Source organism: Plecotus auritus (assembly GCF_963455305.1).
Source record: "Plecotus auritus genome assembly, chromosome: 3".
NCBI lineage: Eukaryota > Metazoa > Chordata > Mammalia > Chiroptera > Vespertilionidae > Plecotus > Plecotus auritus.
Window position 1 is genome coordinate 203,872,120 of NC_137772.1, and position 16,620 is coordinate 203,888,739.

The 16,620-nt window shown below is 40.9% G+C and overlaps 1 protein-coding gene across 1 annotated transcript; it reads right to left on the reverse strand.

Annotated features, from left to right (window-relative positions):
- Positions 1–7,313: 7,313 nt before the first annotated feature.
- On the reverse strand, positions 7,314–16,620 carry TMEM52B (transmembrane protein 52B). Its single transcript, XM_080660388.1, has 6 exons — positions 16,536–16,620; positions 16,033–16,193; positions 14,045–14,088; positions 11,959–11,997; positions 11,281–11,447; positions 7,314–8,648 (listed from the first exon to the last, which is right to left on the reverse strand). Exons 1-6 carry the CDS (start codon positions 16,543–16,545, stop codon positions 8,404–8,406), a joined length of 666 nt encoding a protein of 221 aa, XP_080516514.1. The 5' UTR covers positions 16,546–16,620; the 3' UTR covers positions 7,314–8,403.

The following is a 16,620-nucleotide window of genomic DNA, read 5'->3' on the forward strand; positions in this document are numbered from 1 at the left end:
CAGCAGTTTGCAGCCACCTAGTTACTAGTTACACCTAATGGTCGGCAAACTCATTAGTCAACAGAGCCAAATATCAACAGTACAATGATTGAAATTTCTTTTGAGAGCCAAATTTTTTAAACTTAAACTTCTTCTAAGGCCACTTCTTCAAAATAGACTCGCCCAGGCCGTGGTATTTTGTGGAAGAGCCACACTCAAGGGGCCAAAGAGCCGCATGTGGCTCGCGAGCCACAGTTTGCCGACCACTGACCTAGTAAATATTATTTTCCATAAACGAAGGATACTAAAGAGTAAATGGTTTGTACTTCACCTCCCCAACCACAGGGTAAATAGCATACATCACTCTACTCAGCTCCCTGATATCAGAAACCCAATTATTGCCATTTGCCAACCACACCCAAGGACAGACAAATTAAGAGAATAAATCTCATTTTGGTACATCAGCATAAAGATGATGAATATTATATTGATTCTCCCCTAAGCACCAGCCATTAAAACCCCTGAAAACGAAGGTCTCAGTTCTCTCTCCCTCTAGAGAGCATGCCTGTGCCATTCTCTTGCCCCTCTCCTTCCCCCACAGGCAGATATCTCCTAAACTTCAAGAGACCTCAGGAGGCTTGCACCCAGGGGAGCGATAGGCAGTGGCAGGTTGGTCGTCCAAGGCTAACCCCTTGAACCTGTCTCCAAGTGAGCCTTTTCTCTGACTTCGAGTTGGCCCAGGCTGTCCTGTGATTTCTATGCCTGCCTAGTTTCACTGTCCTATTTACCATCCTCAGTAAATTCTCGCTTGCTTTTCTACACTTTGTCTCTTGATTGAAATCTTTCCTTCAAGAAGACAAGAATCGAGGTCTCATCAACTCGTCTGTAACACTGTTTCAATGTGTCATTTATTTTCTTAATATCGTTCCATGGTTATGGAGTCTCTTTAGTCCATGGGGAAAAATTCAATAGAAACATTAGAATCAAGTTGAGGAAAATTTCTAGAAAGTAAAACAGTAAGACAAAGATGGAAAGAGGGCAAAGGGATGTAAATTCAAGTTTCAACATTCAAATACTAGAGGTCTCAGAGAGAATTCAGAAAAATGGAGAAGGGAAGTTAGATTTTATTTATAACAGCTAGATATGCCTTAAAAATCCTAAGGGAATTTTGTGACAAGGTAAATTATCGTTTAAAGTATAAGAGTTATACATGACATTCCTTAAACATGGAAACCAGAATTTCATTGCTTGTGTATCTGTTTTCAGGAAGCACCTGCAAAATGAGTAAGTAAACCAAGAAAGGAAAAGATATGGGTTACAGGAAATAGGATTTGACGCGCCAGAGCAATGACGATAATCTCCAAGGTAGTAAAAGTGGTTAATAGTTACTAATGTTTTAAAATACAAGCTTTATGTATAGTATGTGTATATTAACACATAGTCCTCACATAATAATGTAATATACTCATTTTATCCCAATTTTACAGCAAGAAATTGAAATATAGAACTATTAAGTAACTACACCATGATTGATTGGACAAGGAGTAAGGGAAAGAACCAAAATTTTATCCCATAAAGACTGCTTCCCATTAAACTTATATAATCAAAATCTCTATTATAAAAATCCTGTGGCCATGACGCCGTCACTCCGTAACGACCAAACGCCAAAAGGCACCTGCTGAATATCATATGATTTCTTCATGCAAACAAGTAAGTGTTGCTCTGTTCAATTCTCATCTTCCAACAAAGATCAATTTAAGTGCTCCTGAGAAGGAAAGGTTAGGGCAGGAAACTATTCTTATCTCCGTCCACAACTGTCTTCAAGGTGGGCACGCATGGGTGGGCGGGGACTTGATGCTGGGTCCCGCAGCACGCGTGGTGGGCCTCCAGTTGTGATATAACTATATTTAGAAGACTAGAGGCCTGGTACATGAAATTCTTGCACTCGGAGGTGGGGTGGGGGTCCCTCAGCCCGGACTGCATCCTTTTGCAGTCCCGGAGCCCTCAGGGGATGTTCGACTGATGGCTTAGGCCCGCTTCCCATAGGAGAGCACACTGACCACCAGGGGACAGCTCCTGCATTGAGCATCTGCCACCTGGTGGTCAGTGCATGTCATAGCAACCGGTCGTTCTGCTGTTTGGTTGGTTTGCATATTAACCTTTTATTATATAGGATAGGAGGGCACAAGAAATGTTCATATGTGTTATGGTAGTGTGGGGGTCCAGAACGAGCCACCCCAAGATGTGCTTCAGTGGAAGGCAGATTACTTTGAGATTTTAGATTAGTCTCAAGAGAAACTTCTACCCTCTTCCCCTTGACTATCTGGAGGAGTTTGAATTAGAGACCTTGCCCATAAGAGATTATTAGAGATAACTGTTTTGACCTATCAATGTATAGGTCAAGGCAAATTACTAATATTGAATGTCTGCTCTTCTTATCATCCTGCAATGACCTTTGGAAGCCCCCGAGGCACCTTACCTCACCACTAGCTCAGGATGTCTTATAGATCTCAATCCCCATTTCTATCTCTGAACCTCTCATGTATGCAAGGTCTCTGACTCTCTCATGTGGGTGGGGTTCCTGAGCACAGATTAACTTTGATTTTCTCTTGTCAGTCTGCCTCCTGTTATTTTGATTATTCCAGCCAAAAAGAACCAGAGGGGGAAAGAGGAATTTTTCCCCTTCCCCATAGTAGCAAAGATAGGGATCATGGTAATAAAAAAAAATGGCTAAATTTTCATCTTCTACAATGCAACATATGCATAATATTTGGATAAATGTAGAATTTACAGAATCAGCTAAAAAGTAGGACGTTTCGTATATGTATGTGTGTGATGGGAAGGCGCTACTTTCCTTCACAAGCCTTGTCGAGCTCTTTGACGTTTAAATCTTTATTAATGTATACATTTGATGAAAGGAAAAAAAACACCCAAATTTAAAAATAAGAGCAAAAGGTTTTTCAGTTTGTTTTTTAAAGTCTTAGGAAGCTGAGTGTAAAACCAGCTCAGACACTCTGCTCCCTGCAAATTACATCACTGCTCTGCAATTTAGCCTCCAACACACGGAGTTTGGAGAGCCAAATGGTGCCCTGTGGGCATTCAAATGGAAATGTGTACTTGCCAGTTATTCCACTTTTAATAACTTTTGTCCCTTTTGAATTGAATTTGCATTTATCTGCTTTGGTATTTACTGAGTTTGAATTTATAAACACTTTTGAGAGAGGGAAATGGTAGTTAGTACTCAGCTTTACCACCTGTGATAATTAGTATTAACGCCATAGGGGAGAGCAAATTCTAAATCTAGTGCAAGAGGGGAGTAAGAGAGATCCTGTGCAGGCAAGTTAGATATACAAACTGATCCTCGAGAGAGGTCTAGATACTTGGAATAACTACTGAAAGGAATGGAGAAATTACTAAAGAAAATCTAGAAGAAGTGGTAAATGGTTCAGGTGTGTTGAAGATCATTGATATCACTTGTCAAACAAGGACTGTAATCACCAAAGGGCAACATGAACAATTAAAGCATGAGTACCGTAAAGCTGAAATAAAGAGGTGTTAAATGTAGCCCACCTTATTTCATAACTTTGACTATTAAGCTTTTACGAAAAAAGTTGAAGAAGTAGTGTCTGTGAGGTAGATAGTTCAATAGCCATATTAGTCTCCCTGTCTTCTACATCTCACATCTCTCCTGACAGCCAAAACATCTTACAAGCCACATGATCTCTTTCCCCCTTCAAAAACTTAACAATGTTTTTCAGATCATGCAGGATAAAGATCAAACTGCTTAAGCTCCTATGTAATGCCTTCCATAAAAATGCCAACCTATCTTTCCAGATTCATTCTTATTATATCACTTAGCATTTTGAACACTCTCCATGATTCACATTCTCATTATTTCTATCTTTGCTCATCGACAAAGATATATATACTATATATCTAGTGTTTAGAATGCTAATTTGTCAGGTTTCAGCTCAAACACTACCACTTTCATTTCAAACTCTTAAAATCATGAGGTGATTTTCCAAAGTGGGAAAGTATAATTCTGGCTTCACCAAGGTGAAGGTGCCAACAGAAGGACCTTGGCCAACATTACTCAGAGACAAGCATGCAAAATATTTCCCACAGTTGAGCTCTCAATATATCTTGGCCAATCCATAAATCACTCAAATTGTTTTCCCAGTCAGACAGCCTGCTCAAGGGCAGATTTCCCATTATGGCCTCTTGATTACCTTCCAGACAATCTGCTTATCCAAGGAAAAGAAACACAGCTTGCTGTTCCCAGACTTTGTAATTTTTCTCCCCGTCTCTTAAATTGGTTACATAAACCCCATTTTTGCTTTATTCCCATATACCCATATATAAGTAAACTCTTTTTAAAAAAAAAAAAAAAGTTTTTTATTTATTTCAGAGAGAGGAAGGGAGAGGAAGAGAGAGATAAAAGCATCAATGATGAGAGAGAATCATTGATCAGCTGCCTCCGGCACGCCCCCTTACTGGGGATTGAGCCCACAACCCCAGGCATGTGCCCTGACTGAAAATCGAACCCTGACCTTCTGGTTCATAGGTTGATAGTCAACCACTGAGCCATGCCAGCAGGGCAAGGGTCTCATCACTTTTAACTAGGACTTTTACAATAGGCTCCTAGGTAGAATTAAGACCTGACTTCTTTACACTTCAGCTAAGATATCAGACTTTCACCAGAATATCTTTCTAAAACACTGATCACATTATGAAACTCTCCTGCTAAAAATACATTAAGTAGCTCATTGTCTTCTAGTTCAGTGTCTGAATTATTTAGTACAGGCTTAACAATGGGCACTTTTTTTTTTCAGCTCTATACTCTCCTTCCATTTTATAATACATAATTCATATAAAACTTTTGTATTGTACTAGTAAAGGGAAGAAGCTAGTAGAAAATGAACAATTAAAGAATAAGGAAGAGGAAGAAGACAGAAGATGGGAAGTTGATTATCTCGTTCGTAGCCACATACAAGCTTTATCTTACATTAAGTTGGTTTATATTTTACCAAGTTTATGAAACGCCTTTTCCCCATTTTAGAAATCACTGTCTTGAATTCACCCCTAATTCTGGTCTTCTCCAGTCTTTCCCATCATAATAAACACTAATACCTTCCATGTATTGGCTCAGCTCAATGATCTAGGAGTCATTTTTCACTCATTTCCCTGACAACATTTCCCTTTCCAACCTATCAGCAAATCCTGATGATGGTATCCCAATATATCTTTCAAATCCCTACAGTTATCACTACTTTCATCTCTAATATCACCATGGTAGTCCCATCCATAAGCATCTCTTATCTACTCTTCTTCAGTAGCCTCTCATCTGGTCTTCATACTTTCATTCACTACTCCAGTCCCTTCTCCTGTAGCATTCACTCACTGTTAAAATTCAAATTGCATAAGTGACTTACTGTTTAAAATCCTTCAATGACTTCTTGATGCATGTAAAATATAGTCTATACTCCTTGCCCCCAAGGCCCCTTGTATCTCTCAGACTCCATTTTTGCAGCTCCCTCCTAAGCTCACTAAATCAGCTACTCTAGTCTTTTTTCAGTTTCTCAAATTTACCAAACCGTATCACATCTTTGAAAATGCTCTTTCAGCACTCTGCCTTTCCCAATGGTTCTTTGCACTCTTTATGTTATATATATATAGCAAATATATATATGTATATACTAGAGGCCTGGTGCATGAAATTCATGCACAGGTAGGATCCCTAGGCCTGGCTGGTGATCAGGGCCTTCTGGCTGCCAGCCCGGGTCTCTGTTCCCTGGCTGCTGGTGGGGCCTCCCATCCCTGGCTGCTGGCTGCCAGCCAGGGCCTTCCTTCATTCTATGCCGCCCCCCTGGTGGTCAGTGCACATCATAGCAAGTGATCAGTCTCTGGTCGAACTCCTGTGGGGACAATTTGCATATTAGGCTTTTATATATATAGATTTGCTTTTTCTTAAGCTCTGTGAGGACTAAGAGTCAGAGACCCTGTGTTTCTTGCACACTTTATACCCCCAGTTGCCTCAGCACTATTCTTGGCACATAATTTCCATTGAATCAAATGTAATACAACACACAATTAGAAATATTATTATTGGGAAGCAAGAAGGACATCTATTTCATTTAGACAGAAGAAAGGAGGAAAGGAGAGGTTCAGAGCCACAAGGGTTGTAGCTTTGGGCTAGGAAGTTACCTGAAAGCTTTGATTTCCTCTCTAAACTAAGAGGACAAATCCCCTGCCTAAAATTAACGAGTAGGTTATGGGGTGTGAGGTTTGAAGAGAGATATTGAAATTTGAATAACTACTGAAAGGAATGGAAAAACTACTAAAGAAAATCTAGAAGAAATGGTAAATGGTTCTGGTGTGTTGGAGATCATGACCTTGTAAATGACCTCAATCAGCAGAGTTGGGAGGTTTTCTGCAGCTCTTCTGTTCAGCAGTGTAGGCTTTGGGGAGAAATCAGTTAGCTTCAATGAACCAATGTTTAAAGTTTGAAGAATAGGTGTGAGGAAAGTTTAAAGGGGTTAAACTTTTTTGAGAACAGTGGCGAAAGTGATTGAGCTGATTAACAAATATCTTAGATAGAGTAGATAAGGAAGTGAAGCCACTTGGGTGCTACTAGCTTGTGACAAAATGGATTGGTGACAGGAGTGAACTCCATGTGGCTGCCAGAGGGGCAAAGGGGCAGGGAGAGATGGGGCAGAGAGATCTCTTTAGAGTAAGATAGGATTTCTTCCTAGATCTTGTTATACCTGACAACATTATATCTTAAGGCTATGCTATCTTGAAGGACAGATGAGGCAAGAATATTTCACAGAATGTGTGATAATAAAGTGATTCATTTGGCAGTGGCAAAACAAGGCCACCTCAGGTGCTATTAACAATTCATGCATTTCAACAATTTCCAGAGGCAATTTGATAAATGACCCAGGAAAAACGCACATCACCAGCAGGTTATACTCAGAATAGTTTCCCTCTGGCGGGGCTGAGTGAGCATTCCTCAATGTACTTAACGAGGCATTGACTGCACTAATCAGCCATTCCTGGCTCTGTAATGTCTCCCTGAGTACTGGAGCTAATTTCCTAATAAATGAGTTCAAATATTCTCTATCTCGACACAGAGCATATTAACCGGAGTTGCATATCTTCAGTTGTTTACCTCAATTAACAAATATTATTGATGAAATAAAGCGACTTCAGGTGTGACTTAGCGCTAACATAGCAAAAGGAGAAACCAGAACATAATTTTCAGTAGGATCATGGCAGGCAGGTGAAAATCAGACATCTGTATCAAGAATAAAAAAACAACAACACATGTGCATAATACTTTACAAATCTTTCATGTATACTTAGTTTATTTGATCCTCACATCAAACTTGTGAGGTGTTATTATGGCCTGTCTATTGTACAGATGAGAAAACTGTGCTTTAAGGATTCCTTTGGGTTATCTAGGTCACTGCTGAATATAATTCACTTCCTCAATTTTCCAATAGCATTACACTTTGGAGGTAGTATGCTACGTGGGCAGTTTAACATGACACAATGGGATGGTGCCTTGGGAAGGACCTCCTTTAGGCTTAGTTCAGTTTGTGCTCCAGGAAATGGAGAGGTGTGCAGATAGGAGAATGCATTTCTATCATGGCGCCACAAGGTGGCAGGAAAGGCCACTACTAGAGACTAGTGTTTGTCACTAGAGACACTTGGTTTCAAGTGGTCAATGCAGGAAGGAGAAAAGAAGCAAAGCAATGCTATTCTTTCAAAGTTAGAAAAGGGTGCGTGTGTGCTCAAGCACGTGCGTGCATGCGTGTGTTCACAGGGCAGAGGAATTGAAAATGGAATAGAATTGTTACTGCACTCTGTGCACTGTTCCATACCCCTGGTAGGTAGGACCAGAGGGAAAGAAAGACCTTTATATCTGGCATTTCAATATATACTGTGCTCTTAACCCCACCCCTGGATTATGGATGTCCAGTTAGGTATTGCATGATGTCCAAGATTATCATTGTCATTCAGTGTAAAAGTGCATGTTCCCTCAAGAGGAAAAGTGAATTTGGTACATGAATGCTTACGGCTCCTCAAGTGTATTCTACCCAGGAGCTGGCAGAGAAGAGCAACTTGCAGTATCATATGGGGAAAGGAACTCAATAGTTGAAGGAATTCAAGAAATCTTTGAAATATTGCTAGAGGTGAGTTGCAAATTTTGGTATTGGATAAATAACGAGAGTTCTCGATTACAGCATTCCATATCAGAAAATGTATGTGGCTGGAAATGAAGAGTTGGAATCCATGTTTTCGACTAGATGATGTTTAGATTCATCCTACATCTTCTGAAAGGTAGCAAAAATGTTCCATTTGTCTATCTTTACCGACTCTGCGGATACCCCCACCCCATTTATAAAACCGAGGTTCCCATCAATTTGAAGAGTGTTCTCCTTGAGGAGACACCTTCTCCATTGGAGGCAGCTGCTTTTCTTCTGGCACTGGGGGTAGGTCAGGTGCTTTCGGCCCACACCTGGCAACTGTGAAGCGACTCATGTGAAGAGCTTCCTCATACCCTGGGAGGGTGTCCACGGAGGAGGGCAGCTGGCCCAGGGGGCTGTGGGAGTGGGCCACCGCCAGGATTCTCCGAGCCGCAGGGCCGAACACGGACTGCAGGGCTGGTGAGGGGAGAAGGAATAGAGCTAAAGTAAATGTGACATCCTCAGAAATCAGACTTACAACACTCTGAATTTCCCGCTACCTTACCACTGACCAAACTCATGGTCAACTCTGTTGTTATGAAATGTTATGAAAACCCTGTGAAGCTTGTTTAGAAACCAACTTCACTTTCTGCTAAAAGACCCTGTCTTCTCTGGTATCCTGGAATAATCTAAATTGGGTTCCCACATCCCACCATCGTTGGCAGATTTTGAACCCTTTAGACCGACCCACTGATGTTGCAATCTCCTTAGAAATACTTATTTCTGCCTTATTTATCTTTTCTCAAGTTGATTGGGAGGCAAGAAAGGTGAGCAACAACTCACCACATTGTTCTCTTTGCAAAATAAAAATCACAGTGTTTTGCCACCTGTCGTTCTGCCTGGTATTTGCACTCCAATTTTAGTAAATACTATACTATAAAGAAGAGAACAGAAGAAAATGAAGCGTCTTATGATCATCGAAAGAATGTTGAGGCTCATACTTTGTGTATCAAGATTCCGAGAATAGATCCCATCTGCGGTAGACAGTTAGATAGATATGAGCAAGGATGATGGGCAGGTCGAGAAGGTCACCAGGGTGAAAAGCCCCAGGTGCCCGCCAAAACTGGGAAAACAAGAACCTCATCCCCAGGGTAGCATTTCCTCCCCTAGCATATCTCTGATCCTGCCCTTTAGACCCCTGCAGTTCAGACTGACCTTTCCTCTCTTGGCATGTTGCTAGTTATGAGGGTTAGACCCTCCTTAGAGGGGGAAAAAGGAAGGAGCCAGAGAATAGCCCTGAAGCATTAAGCTCCATGACAGAGTTTCGGTCAGCATTAAACACACCTAGGCCTCGCTTGTGTTTCAGCCCCAAGCCCAGAAATGCAGCAAAACCAGACACGAGGCGCCAGAGCTGACATCATCGGGACCAAGTGCATTGACTTATTTTTTTTATTTTAAATATATTTTATTGATATTTTACAGAGAGGGAGAAAGAGAGAGAGTTAGAAACATCGATGATAGGGAAACAGCAATCAGCTGCCTCCTGCACACCCCCTACTGGGGATGTGCCCACAACTAAGGTACATGCCCTTCACAACCAAAGTACATGCCCTTCACCACAATCGAACCTGGGACCCTTGAGTCCGCAGGCCGACGCTCTATTCACTGAGCCAAACCAGTTAATGCATTGACTTATGACCCCTCTCCCTTCCCCGCGCCCTGCCCCCCCCCGCCCCCCCCCCCCCCCCCCCCCGGTGCCAACCAATCAGAGGAGACTAGGACCCTGAAAGAACACTTCTGAAAAACGGATGAATATGCTATTGAGCTCCTCCCCTGAGACCTCCAGAGACATACCCTCAGGAGAGGCCCAGTGCAGCTCTCTGTGGAGCATCCCCAGGCCTTTCCCGACTCCCTCCCCTAGGTGAGGTTTCCCCGCCTCTCTCTTATCCTAAGCAACAAGGGTCCTTCTTTTGCCTCTGTAACACTTGTTTCCCGAGCCCATTTCTTCTACAGCTCACTTCCTCTACCTCTATTGTTACAGAGAACCGGAATAAATCAAGCAATGTTCAGAGAGTTTGGAGTCACACTTTATTCACCGCGGTGGGCTTAGAGAAAATGAATTCAAATTCTAAGCAAAGCTACAAGCAGAACTTCCCCTTTTATTAAAGAGCCAGCCCTATGTGTGCTTAGTGGTTATCTCGCTGTTGGCCTTGAAAACAACACAGTTCTATCCAATTAAAAAATGCACCTGGCATGGCATTGAGAGTATGGGCATATCTAGTCTCTGACCTACAAGGTCAGACAGCTAAGTTTATCTTCCTCATTATTCAAGCAGGCTGGAAAGCAAAGTAATTATTTTTTTAGAATAAGAGGCCGTCTAAAAAAAAAATAGCAAAGAATTCCAAACAGTAGTTTTACAAAATAGGGGTTAACCTTCTCACTATGACTTTCTTTTTTTTTTTACCCCCCCCCCCACCCTTTTTTTTCTCTTTTTTCTTTCTCTGACTTTCTAAATAAACTTTCTCTTATATAAAAAAAAAAAAAACATGCACAAAAAAAACTTGGAGAATAAATAACTGAAAATACACATGACAAATTTCTCTAAATATATAAAAATTCTATATAGAACATGTGGGTTTTTACAAAATCCAAGACTTTTTGTTGTTGCTGTTGTTAATCCTCACCTGAAGCTACTTTTCCATTGCTTTTTAGAGAGAGTGGAATGGAGAGGGAAGGACAGAGAGGCAGAGAAACATAGCCAAACTAGTTAGGGCCCCAAGACATTTTTGAAAAAGGGGTATGCTTAGAGCTTAAACCAATTTTATTAATCTCAACTATTTATGATGTGGATAATCCTTCTCACAAAACATTTCCAACATCATCTCCAGCATTTCATTTCTTCCTTCACGCTCTCATCAGACAAGAACAACGTTGGCGAATACAGGGTTGCTGACAGCACAGGTCACTGCACCACCGGGCTTCTGGTCATTAAAACTGCTCTGAGTTATAGCTTCCTCACTATCCAGCCATGTGTTTTTCTACCCTTGTACCATCCTGATGGCGTGTTTGAACCCGGCTCCCTTCCCGTGCAAACAGTCCGTGTACTCACAGGTGATCGTGCTCTGGAGAGTGCTATCATGATCAAAAGCGATGACCGTCACTTCGTAAGGTGGCCGGCCCTCATCTTCCCCACTTTGCTGGCGACTCAGGCAGCAGCGGAAGCACACAGAAGTCAGGCCGCACAGGAGGAGCAGGGCGCCGATGACCACCAGCAACCTGCAAGGGGCCCACCAGCACCGGGTTGGTTCTCTGGCTTCTGCCTCCTTTCCTGACTCGGGCCTAATCAGCCTTCCATGCCTGCACTTTGACTCTTGTGTGAATCTTTTACAGAGTAATTACCAGATTTTAATTCCAGGGCTTTCACTTCACATATTACCCTTCCTTACTTTGTCAGCAGGACTGAGTCAATGTGTTAGAAAATTAGCAAGAGGTTTAATGTGATTTTGGAGGGGCTGCTTTTTACCTTACTGAAGTGATCTCTACAGGCAATTTTAGAGCTGATCTAAGAATGCAGACAATAATCTGTTGATGGTGGCCGGGGAGATGGTATTGAAATAGGAAATCCTGGCATATGGTCACCTAGGGTGGTGATGAAGTAAAGAAACTACTCCATGCGATGCTATGCAAGTAAGTAGGCTGGCGGTCTCATATACATTTTTTGCCTACTGTCAAATATATTTAAACTAAAAAACAAACAAAAACAGTGGTTATTACAGCTGAAACTTACCATATATACCAGAGATGTACCCAATCTGTGGTCAGGCAACTATGAAGGAAGAATAAAGTTTTTGCAATAAAAATATAGTCAATTCCTGTTATGATTCCAGAATCAAAACAATGAGTTACAATAATATGATCCCTTGTTATGATAAAAGCATCCCAGGCTATATTAATTTCAATGTAACCAGCTAAATCTATTGTGTAATGGGGTGCTTTAAATAGTTTTACACCACAGATGGCAGTATGTAAATCATTTTGTAAATCATTATAAGACAAACGAAAGTAGTGCTCATGAATTAGTATTTATAGAAAATGTAGCCATGACTATTGTAAATAGTTACGATGACAGTTACCAAGAAAGAACTTCCAATGCGAGTTTAAAAGAGTCTGAGCCTGGCCGGTGTGGCTCAAGGATTGAGCATAGACCTATGAACCAGGAGGTCACAATTTGATTCCCAGTCAGGGCTCATGCCCAAGTTGCAGGCTCGATCCCCAGTGTGGGGCATGAAGGAGGCAGCCGATCAGTGATTCTCTTTCATCATTGATGTTTCTATCTCTCTGTCCCTCTCCCTTCCTCTTTGAAATCAATAAATACATTTTTAAAGAGTTTGAAAATGGGTGTGAAAGTTAACATTTGTATACATTTGAGATTAATAAAATTTGAACATAAAGAAAATTTCGGTTATAAGCACGAAAGCAATACAACGAAATTTGTGATTTATGTATTGCAAGTTGTTGCAGGAAGGGCCACCATAAAAACTCCCACCATAAAAAGGGCCCTAAATTTTCAGATCCAGAATCAAAACTGATATACATGATGGCTGAGGCCAAACAAAACGGGGAAAATGAAGAAACGAAATTAATCATGATGAAAGCTAATTAAATATTCTGAATTAACTAGGACAATTATACATTTTCTCTATTGGGATAAAAATATGGATTGCATGAGAGAAGGAGTGTGGGATAAGCTCAGGTGTGAGAAGGGGAAGTAAAGAAAAATGTTTATCTTTAAAGATGAATAAATTTAATATTACTTTCTGATATACAGTATTTATCTATTGATATCTATTGAAATGAACACTCTGTCCTCTCTGTGGTTTCACAGTTGTGGATCATACAGTTGGCATTTTCACTGAATAATGTCCCCTCCAGGTTTTCTCACATCATCCCACCCCCACTTTCTTTCCCCCTATTGTGTTCATCAGTTTATTTTGCTCTTTAGATTCCACATATAAGTTTGATCATGTGATAGTTGTCTTTCTCTGACTGGCTTATTTCACTTAGCGTAATAATCTCCATTTGAACATTCCCCATTTGTTCAAAGCCCTTTATAGTTCTACGTTGCAATTCTGATTCTATTAAAATGACTCTTCCTATGGTGATGTCTAAAACCTCAGAGAGAGTGTGAAAGTAACCAAGGCCATCACCATTTCCCTTGGGTGTAACATATTTGCTATTGAGAAACTCTTCCCAGGGCTAAATATATGTTTTCCTTCAGCCTGAGCAAATCTTTGATCGAAACTGTCATTGATTTTTTTACTAGTTTACCTCTAAGTGGAGTGGATCTTTTCCTTTTTTATCTTTATATCCTTTGTGTCTACATAAGACCTAATTGTGATAGGTTTAGATTAAGGGGTAATTATCTCAAAGTAATAGCTAAATAAAGGCTGCAATAAATATTAACATGCCCTAAAAAATAAAATACTCCAGATTTGAAGCGGTGATGTACCTTTGGAAATCACCCACATATATCTGCCTGTGACTAAGATATTGAATCCAGTCTGTCTCCATGAGTCACTAAAAATCATGAGTAAGAAACTCTACTGCAAACCTCTATGACTGCAGAAGTTGAGATGATTAAGTCGGCTGCTTTTAAGACTGTCTTTGGAAAAAATGCTGTCAGCAGTGTTATTCTGAGTATTTAGGATGACAAAAATGCATGTCTTTATTTTGAGATAACCCGTCTGTGGGATAAGTGCCCATTTAAATAGAAATAAGGGAAGTCACAGATATCTGATGACATTTTGACCCTTTGTGTATTGATGTTTTTGTCTGTCTCTGCTTCCTCCCCAATTGGACTCTCAGATACTTACTGTTCAGGACTGACACAGTTCTCCTCACATCTTGCCCAAGGAAGCTGCAGGAAGGGAAATAGTCTCAGACAGGGAAATGGTCCGGTCTTCTCTGCCCACCAACCTATGACTGCTATGTTAGATCAGCTGGTGAGAGCAGGGTAAATGTGAGGACAAGGTCATAGGGTCAACCACGTTTAGGGCTGTTTGTTTTCATCTCTCTTATACCCATTCAATTACTACACTTGAGGTGGGAGAACCTGGAAGAACAAATACCTAATCTGTTTGTTTTTTTTGGTGGTGGCTGAGCATCACTGCCTTGTGAATGAGAGGCAGCATTTATATAAATTCGTTTGTCCTAGAAATTTCCTGATCTGTCCCTCAGGATACTGTGACTGTCTTCCTAACTTGTTCCCAGTACAAAATGAATTCTGCCCCACTGCTCTTTTTCATTCCCTCGGTACATCCATAACTTACCGAGCAAGAGAAGAAGGGGAGAAAACTTATTGAGTAGCTACTATATGCCAGTCAGATGGCTAATAATTTTGAATATTTCTTACCATTTCATCATGATAACCATGTAAGTGGATGTATTTAACCTTATTTTAAATAGTTAAGGAACGAAGGCATAGGGGTTTAAGTAACATGACCAACTGCACACACTTCTTGATGTGGCCATAACTCAAATGAAACCCAAAGGAACCAGGGACAAATCTGCTCTAACAGCTCCTTCGCGTTGTTAGCAAGTCCCTTCAACTCCTTGTAAAGAAAGACACTTCCACTTCTTCTCCTGCCTTACATTTCAGCTGACTTTCTCCTTCAAAAACCTCTCTAGGTAAACTTCTGTTCCAGAAACTTTCTCTCTTCCAATAACCTGAAAGACTTGGTATTTCAGGAAATCAACAACAAACACAAAAAGGTCCTCTTAAAAGGGACAGAGATTTACATTTACTTGGGGTTTTATGGGGTGGGGGTGGTGGGGGGAGCCCACACATACTCCTAATGTATCAGAAAAGGATTTCGTAAAAGATCTAACAGCTGCCTTCTGCTGATAACATTTGCGAAACTACCGGTTTTGTTTTAATTTAAAATAGTTGACCACTAAGGATGACAAAGTGTGAGTTTCTTCAACCCAGTTTTGGTGCTTTGTTTCATTTTCTTGACTAAAGGCTAGAAACACCTAGAGTTCTCAGCAGATAAAATGCCTCTTTCAGGCCTGTTGCAAAAAGAGAAGGAAAAGAGAAAAGAAGGGAAGGGAAGGTCAAGGGAGAGAAGAAGAAGCAAAAAAGAAAATACAAGAAAAAGAAAAGGAAATGGATTTTCAGACATTAATTTAACTGTTATACAGGAAGCAAAACAGACAGCCCCACGCCCTGCTAGAAGTGGTACAGGAACCTGAGAGTAGGCAGTTTCTTCATTTGCTCTCCTTAACGGATTTCATAGCTGTGCAAACTTCCCCTTGATAACTGCTCAGAATCCCTTTAGTCCAGTGAACCCTCTCCCAGCTAAATGAGTTACTCAGGAGCTTCTGAATTTTAGTGGTGAGAAAAATGAAAGATCCAAAGTATTTTTAAAGAGGTTCCCCTCTTTAAACTTATTTCTGATATGGAGGCTCCTTTAAATTCCAAGAATAGTATTAGGGCTAATGTGGGAAAGTCCATTTAGGAGAATTACATATCTAGTTTTGATCATTTGCTTGGGAATTTGAGGGATGAGTGATAAGATGTTAAAAGAGAGAAATATGCACACACAAGTGGCATTTCTAAATTGCCATACATATCTCACTTGTATCTACGGTCACCCTAATTTCTGTCCCCTATTTCATTGATGTTGTCATTCGTCACACCTGCACTATGTCACCCTATAACACAAAGGAAACATTCTAGTTATTCATTTGCCACGACCCCTTTGATCTTTCCCCCTCATTCATTTCCCCCCAGATTCTTCTGAGAGTTGATTTATCCAAGAAACAAAAACAAAAGCCTTTTTCCTGCATTTTCACAACTTACCTGGATGAAATACACCAGGGTAGAGGCCAACACGGTGTGGACTCTCAGTCTCATGGGGCCGAACTCCTGAGTCTCCGGGATCACACACTGGGTGTCCGTTACCTCCTTTCCATGTTCTGCTACTTCCTTTCCATGCTCTGCACCTTGTCTGACTTCTTGACCTAGAGGAGTTAGGAGAGAAACTTTTCTTAGCAATAAATCACTGTTTTCTTTTCTCTCTTTCTCTCTTCTTGTTCCCCTGGGCTTTTTACTTTCTGTGGTCTTTTCTTTCCTGTTCATCCTGGCTTCTTTCTCTTTTCTATTCCTGGTTTTAGGGTTTCCACATTTGCTTCCCTTTGTCTTTTCTTTCCTTCTACTATTAAGCCTTTTCTATATGTCTTTAGCTTTCCCCCACTGCCCCCAAGAGAAAGATGTTTGACAAGGACACATCAGTCCTCGGAATTAGGAATTTTTCTAGGCAGTGATGAGAAACTTGACTTGGAAGAGGATCAAAGAGAGATTACTCTTCTCCATCAGAAAAAGAAGTGATACTCTTGGTTCTTCACCACAGCACACAGGTGACTGTTGAAGGTTGAAAGTCACCCTGCC

Bases quoted from the DNA above. Each gene is read 5' to 3' on its own strand.
- TMEM52B (XM_080660388.1), bottom strand. The intron at 11,998-14,044 runs GTAAGTATCTGA...CTTCCTTCATAG, and splicing joins AACTGTGTCAGTCCTGAACA to TTGCCTGACCACAGATTGGG. The intron at 8,649-11,280 runs GTGAGTACACGG...TCCCCTCACCAG, and splicing joins TCTCCAGAGCACGATCACCT to CCCTGCAGTCCGTGTTCGGC.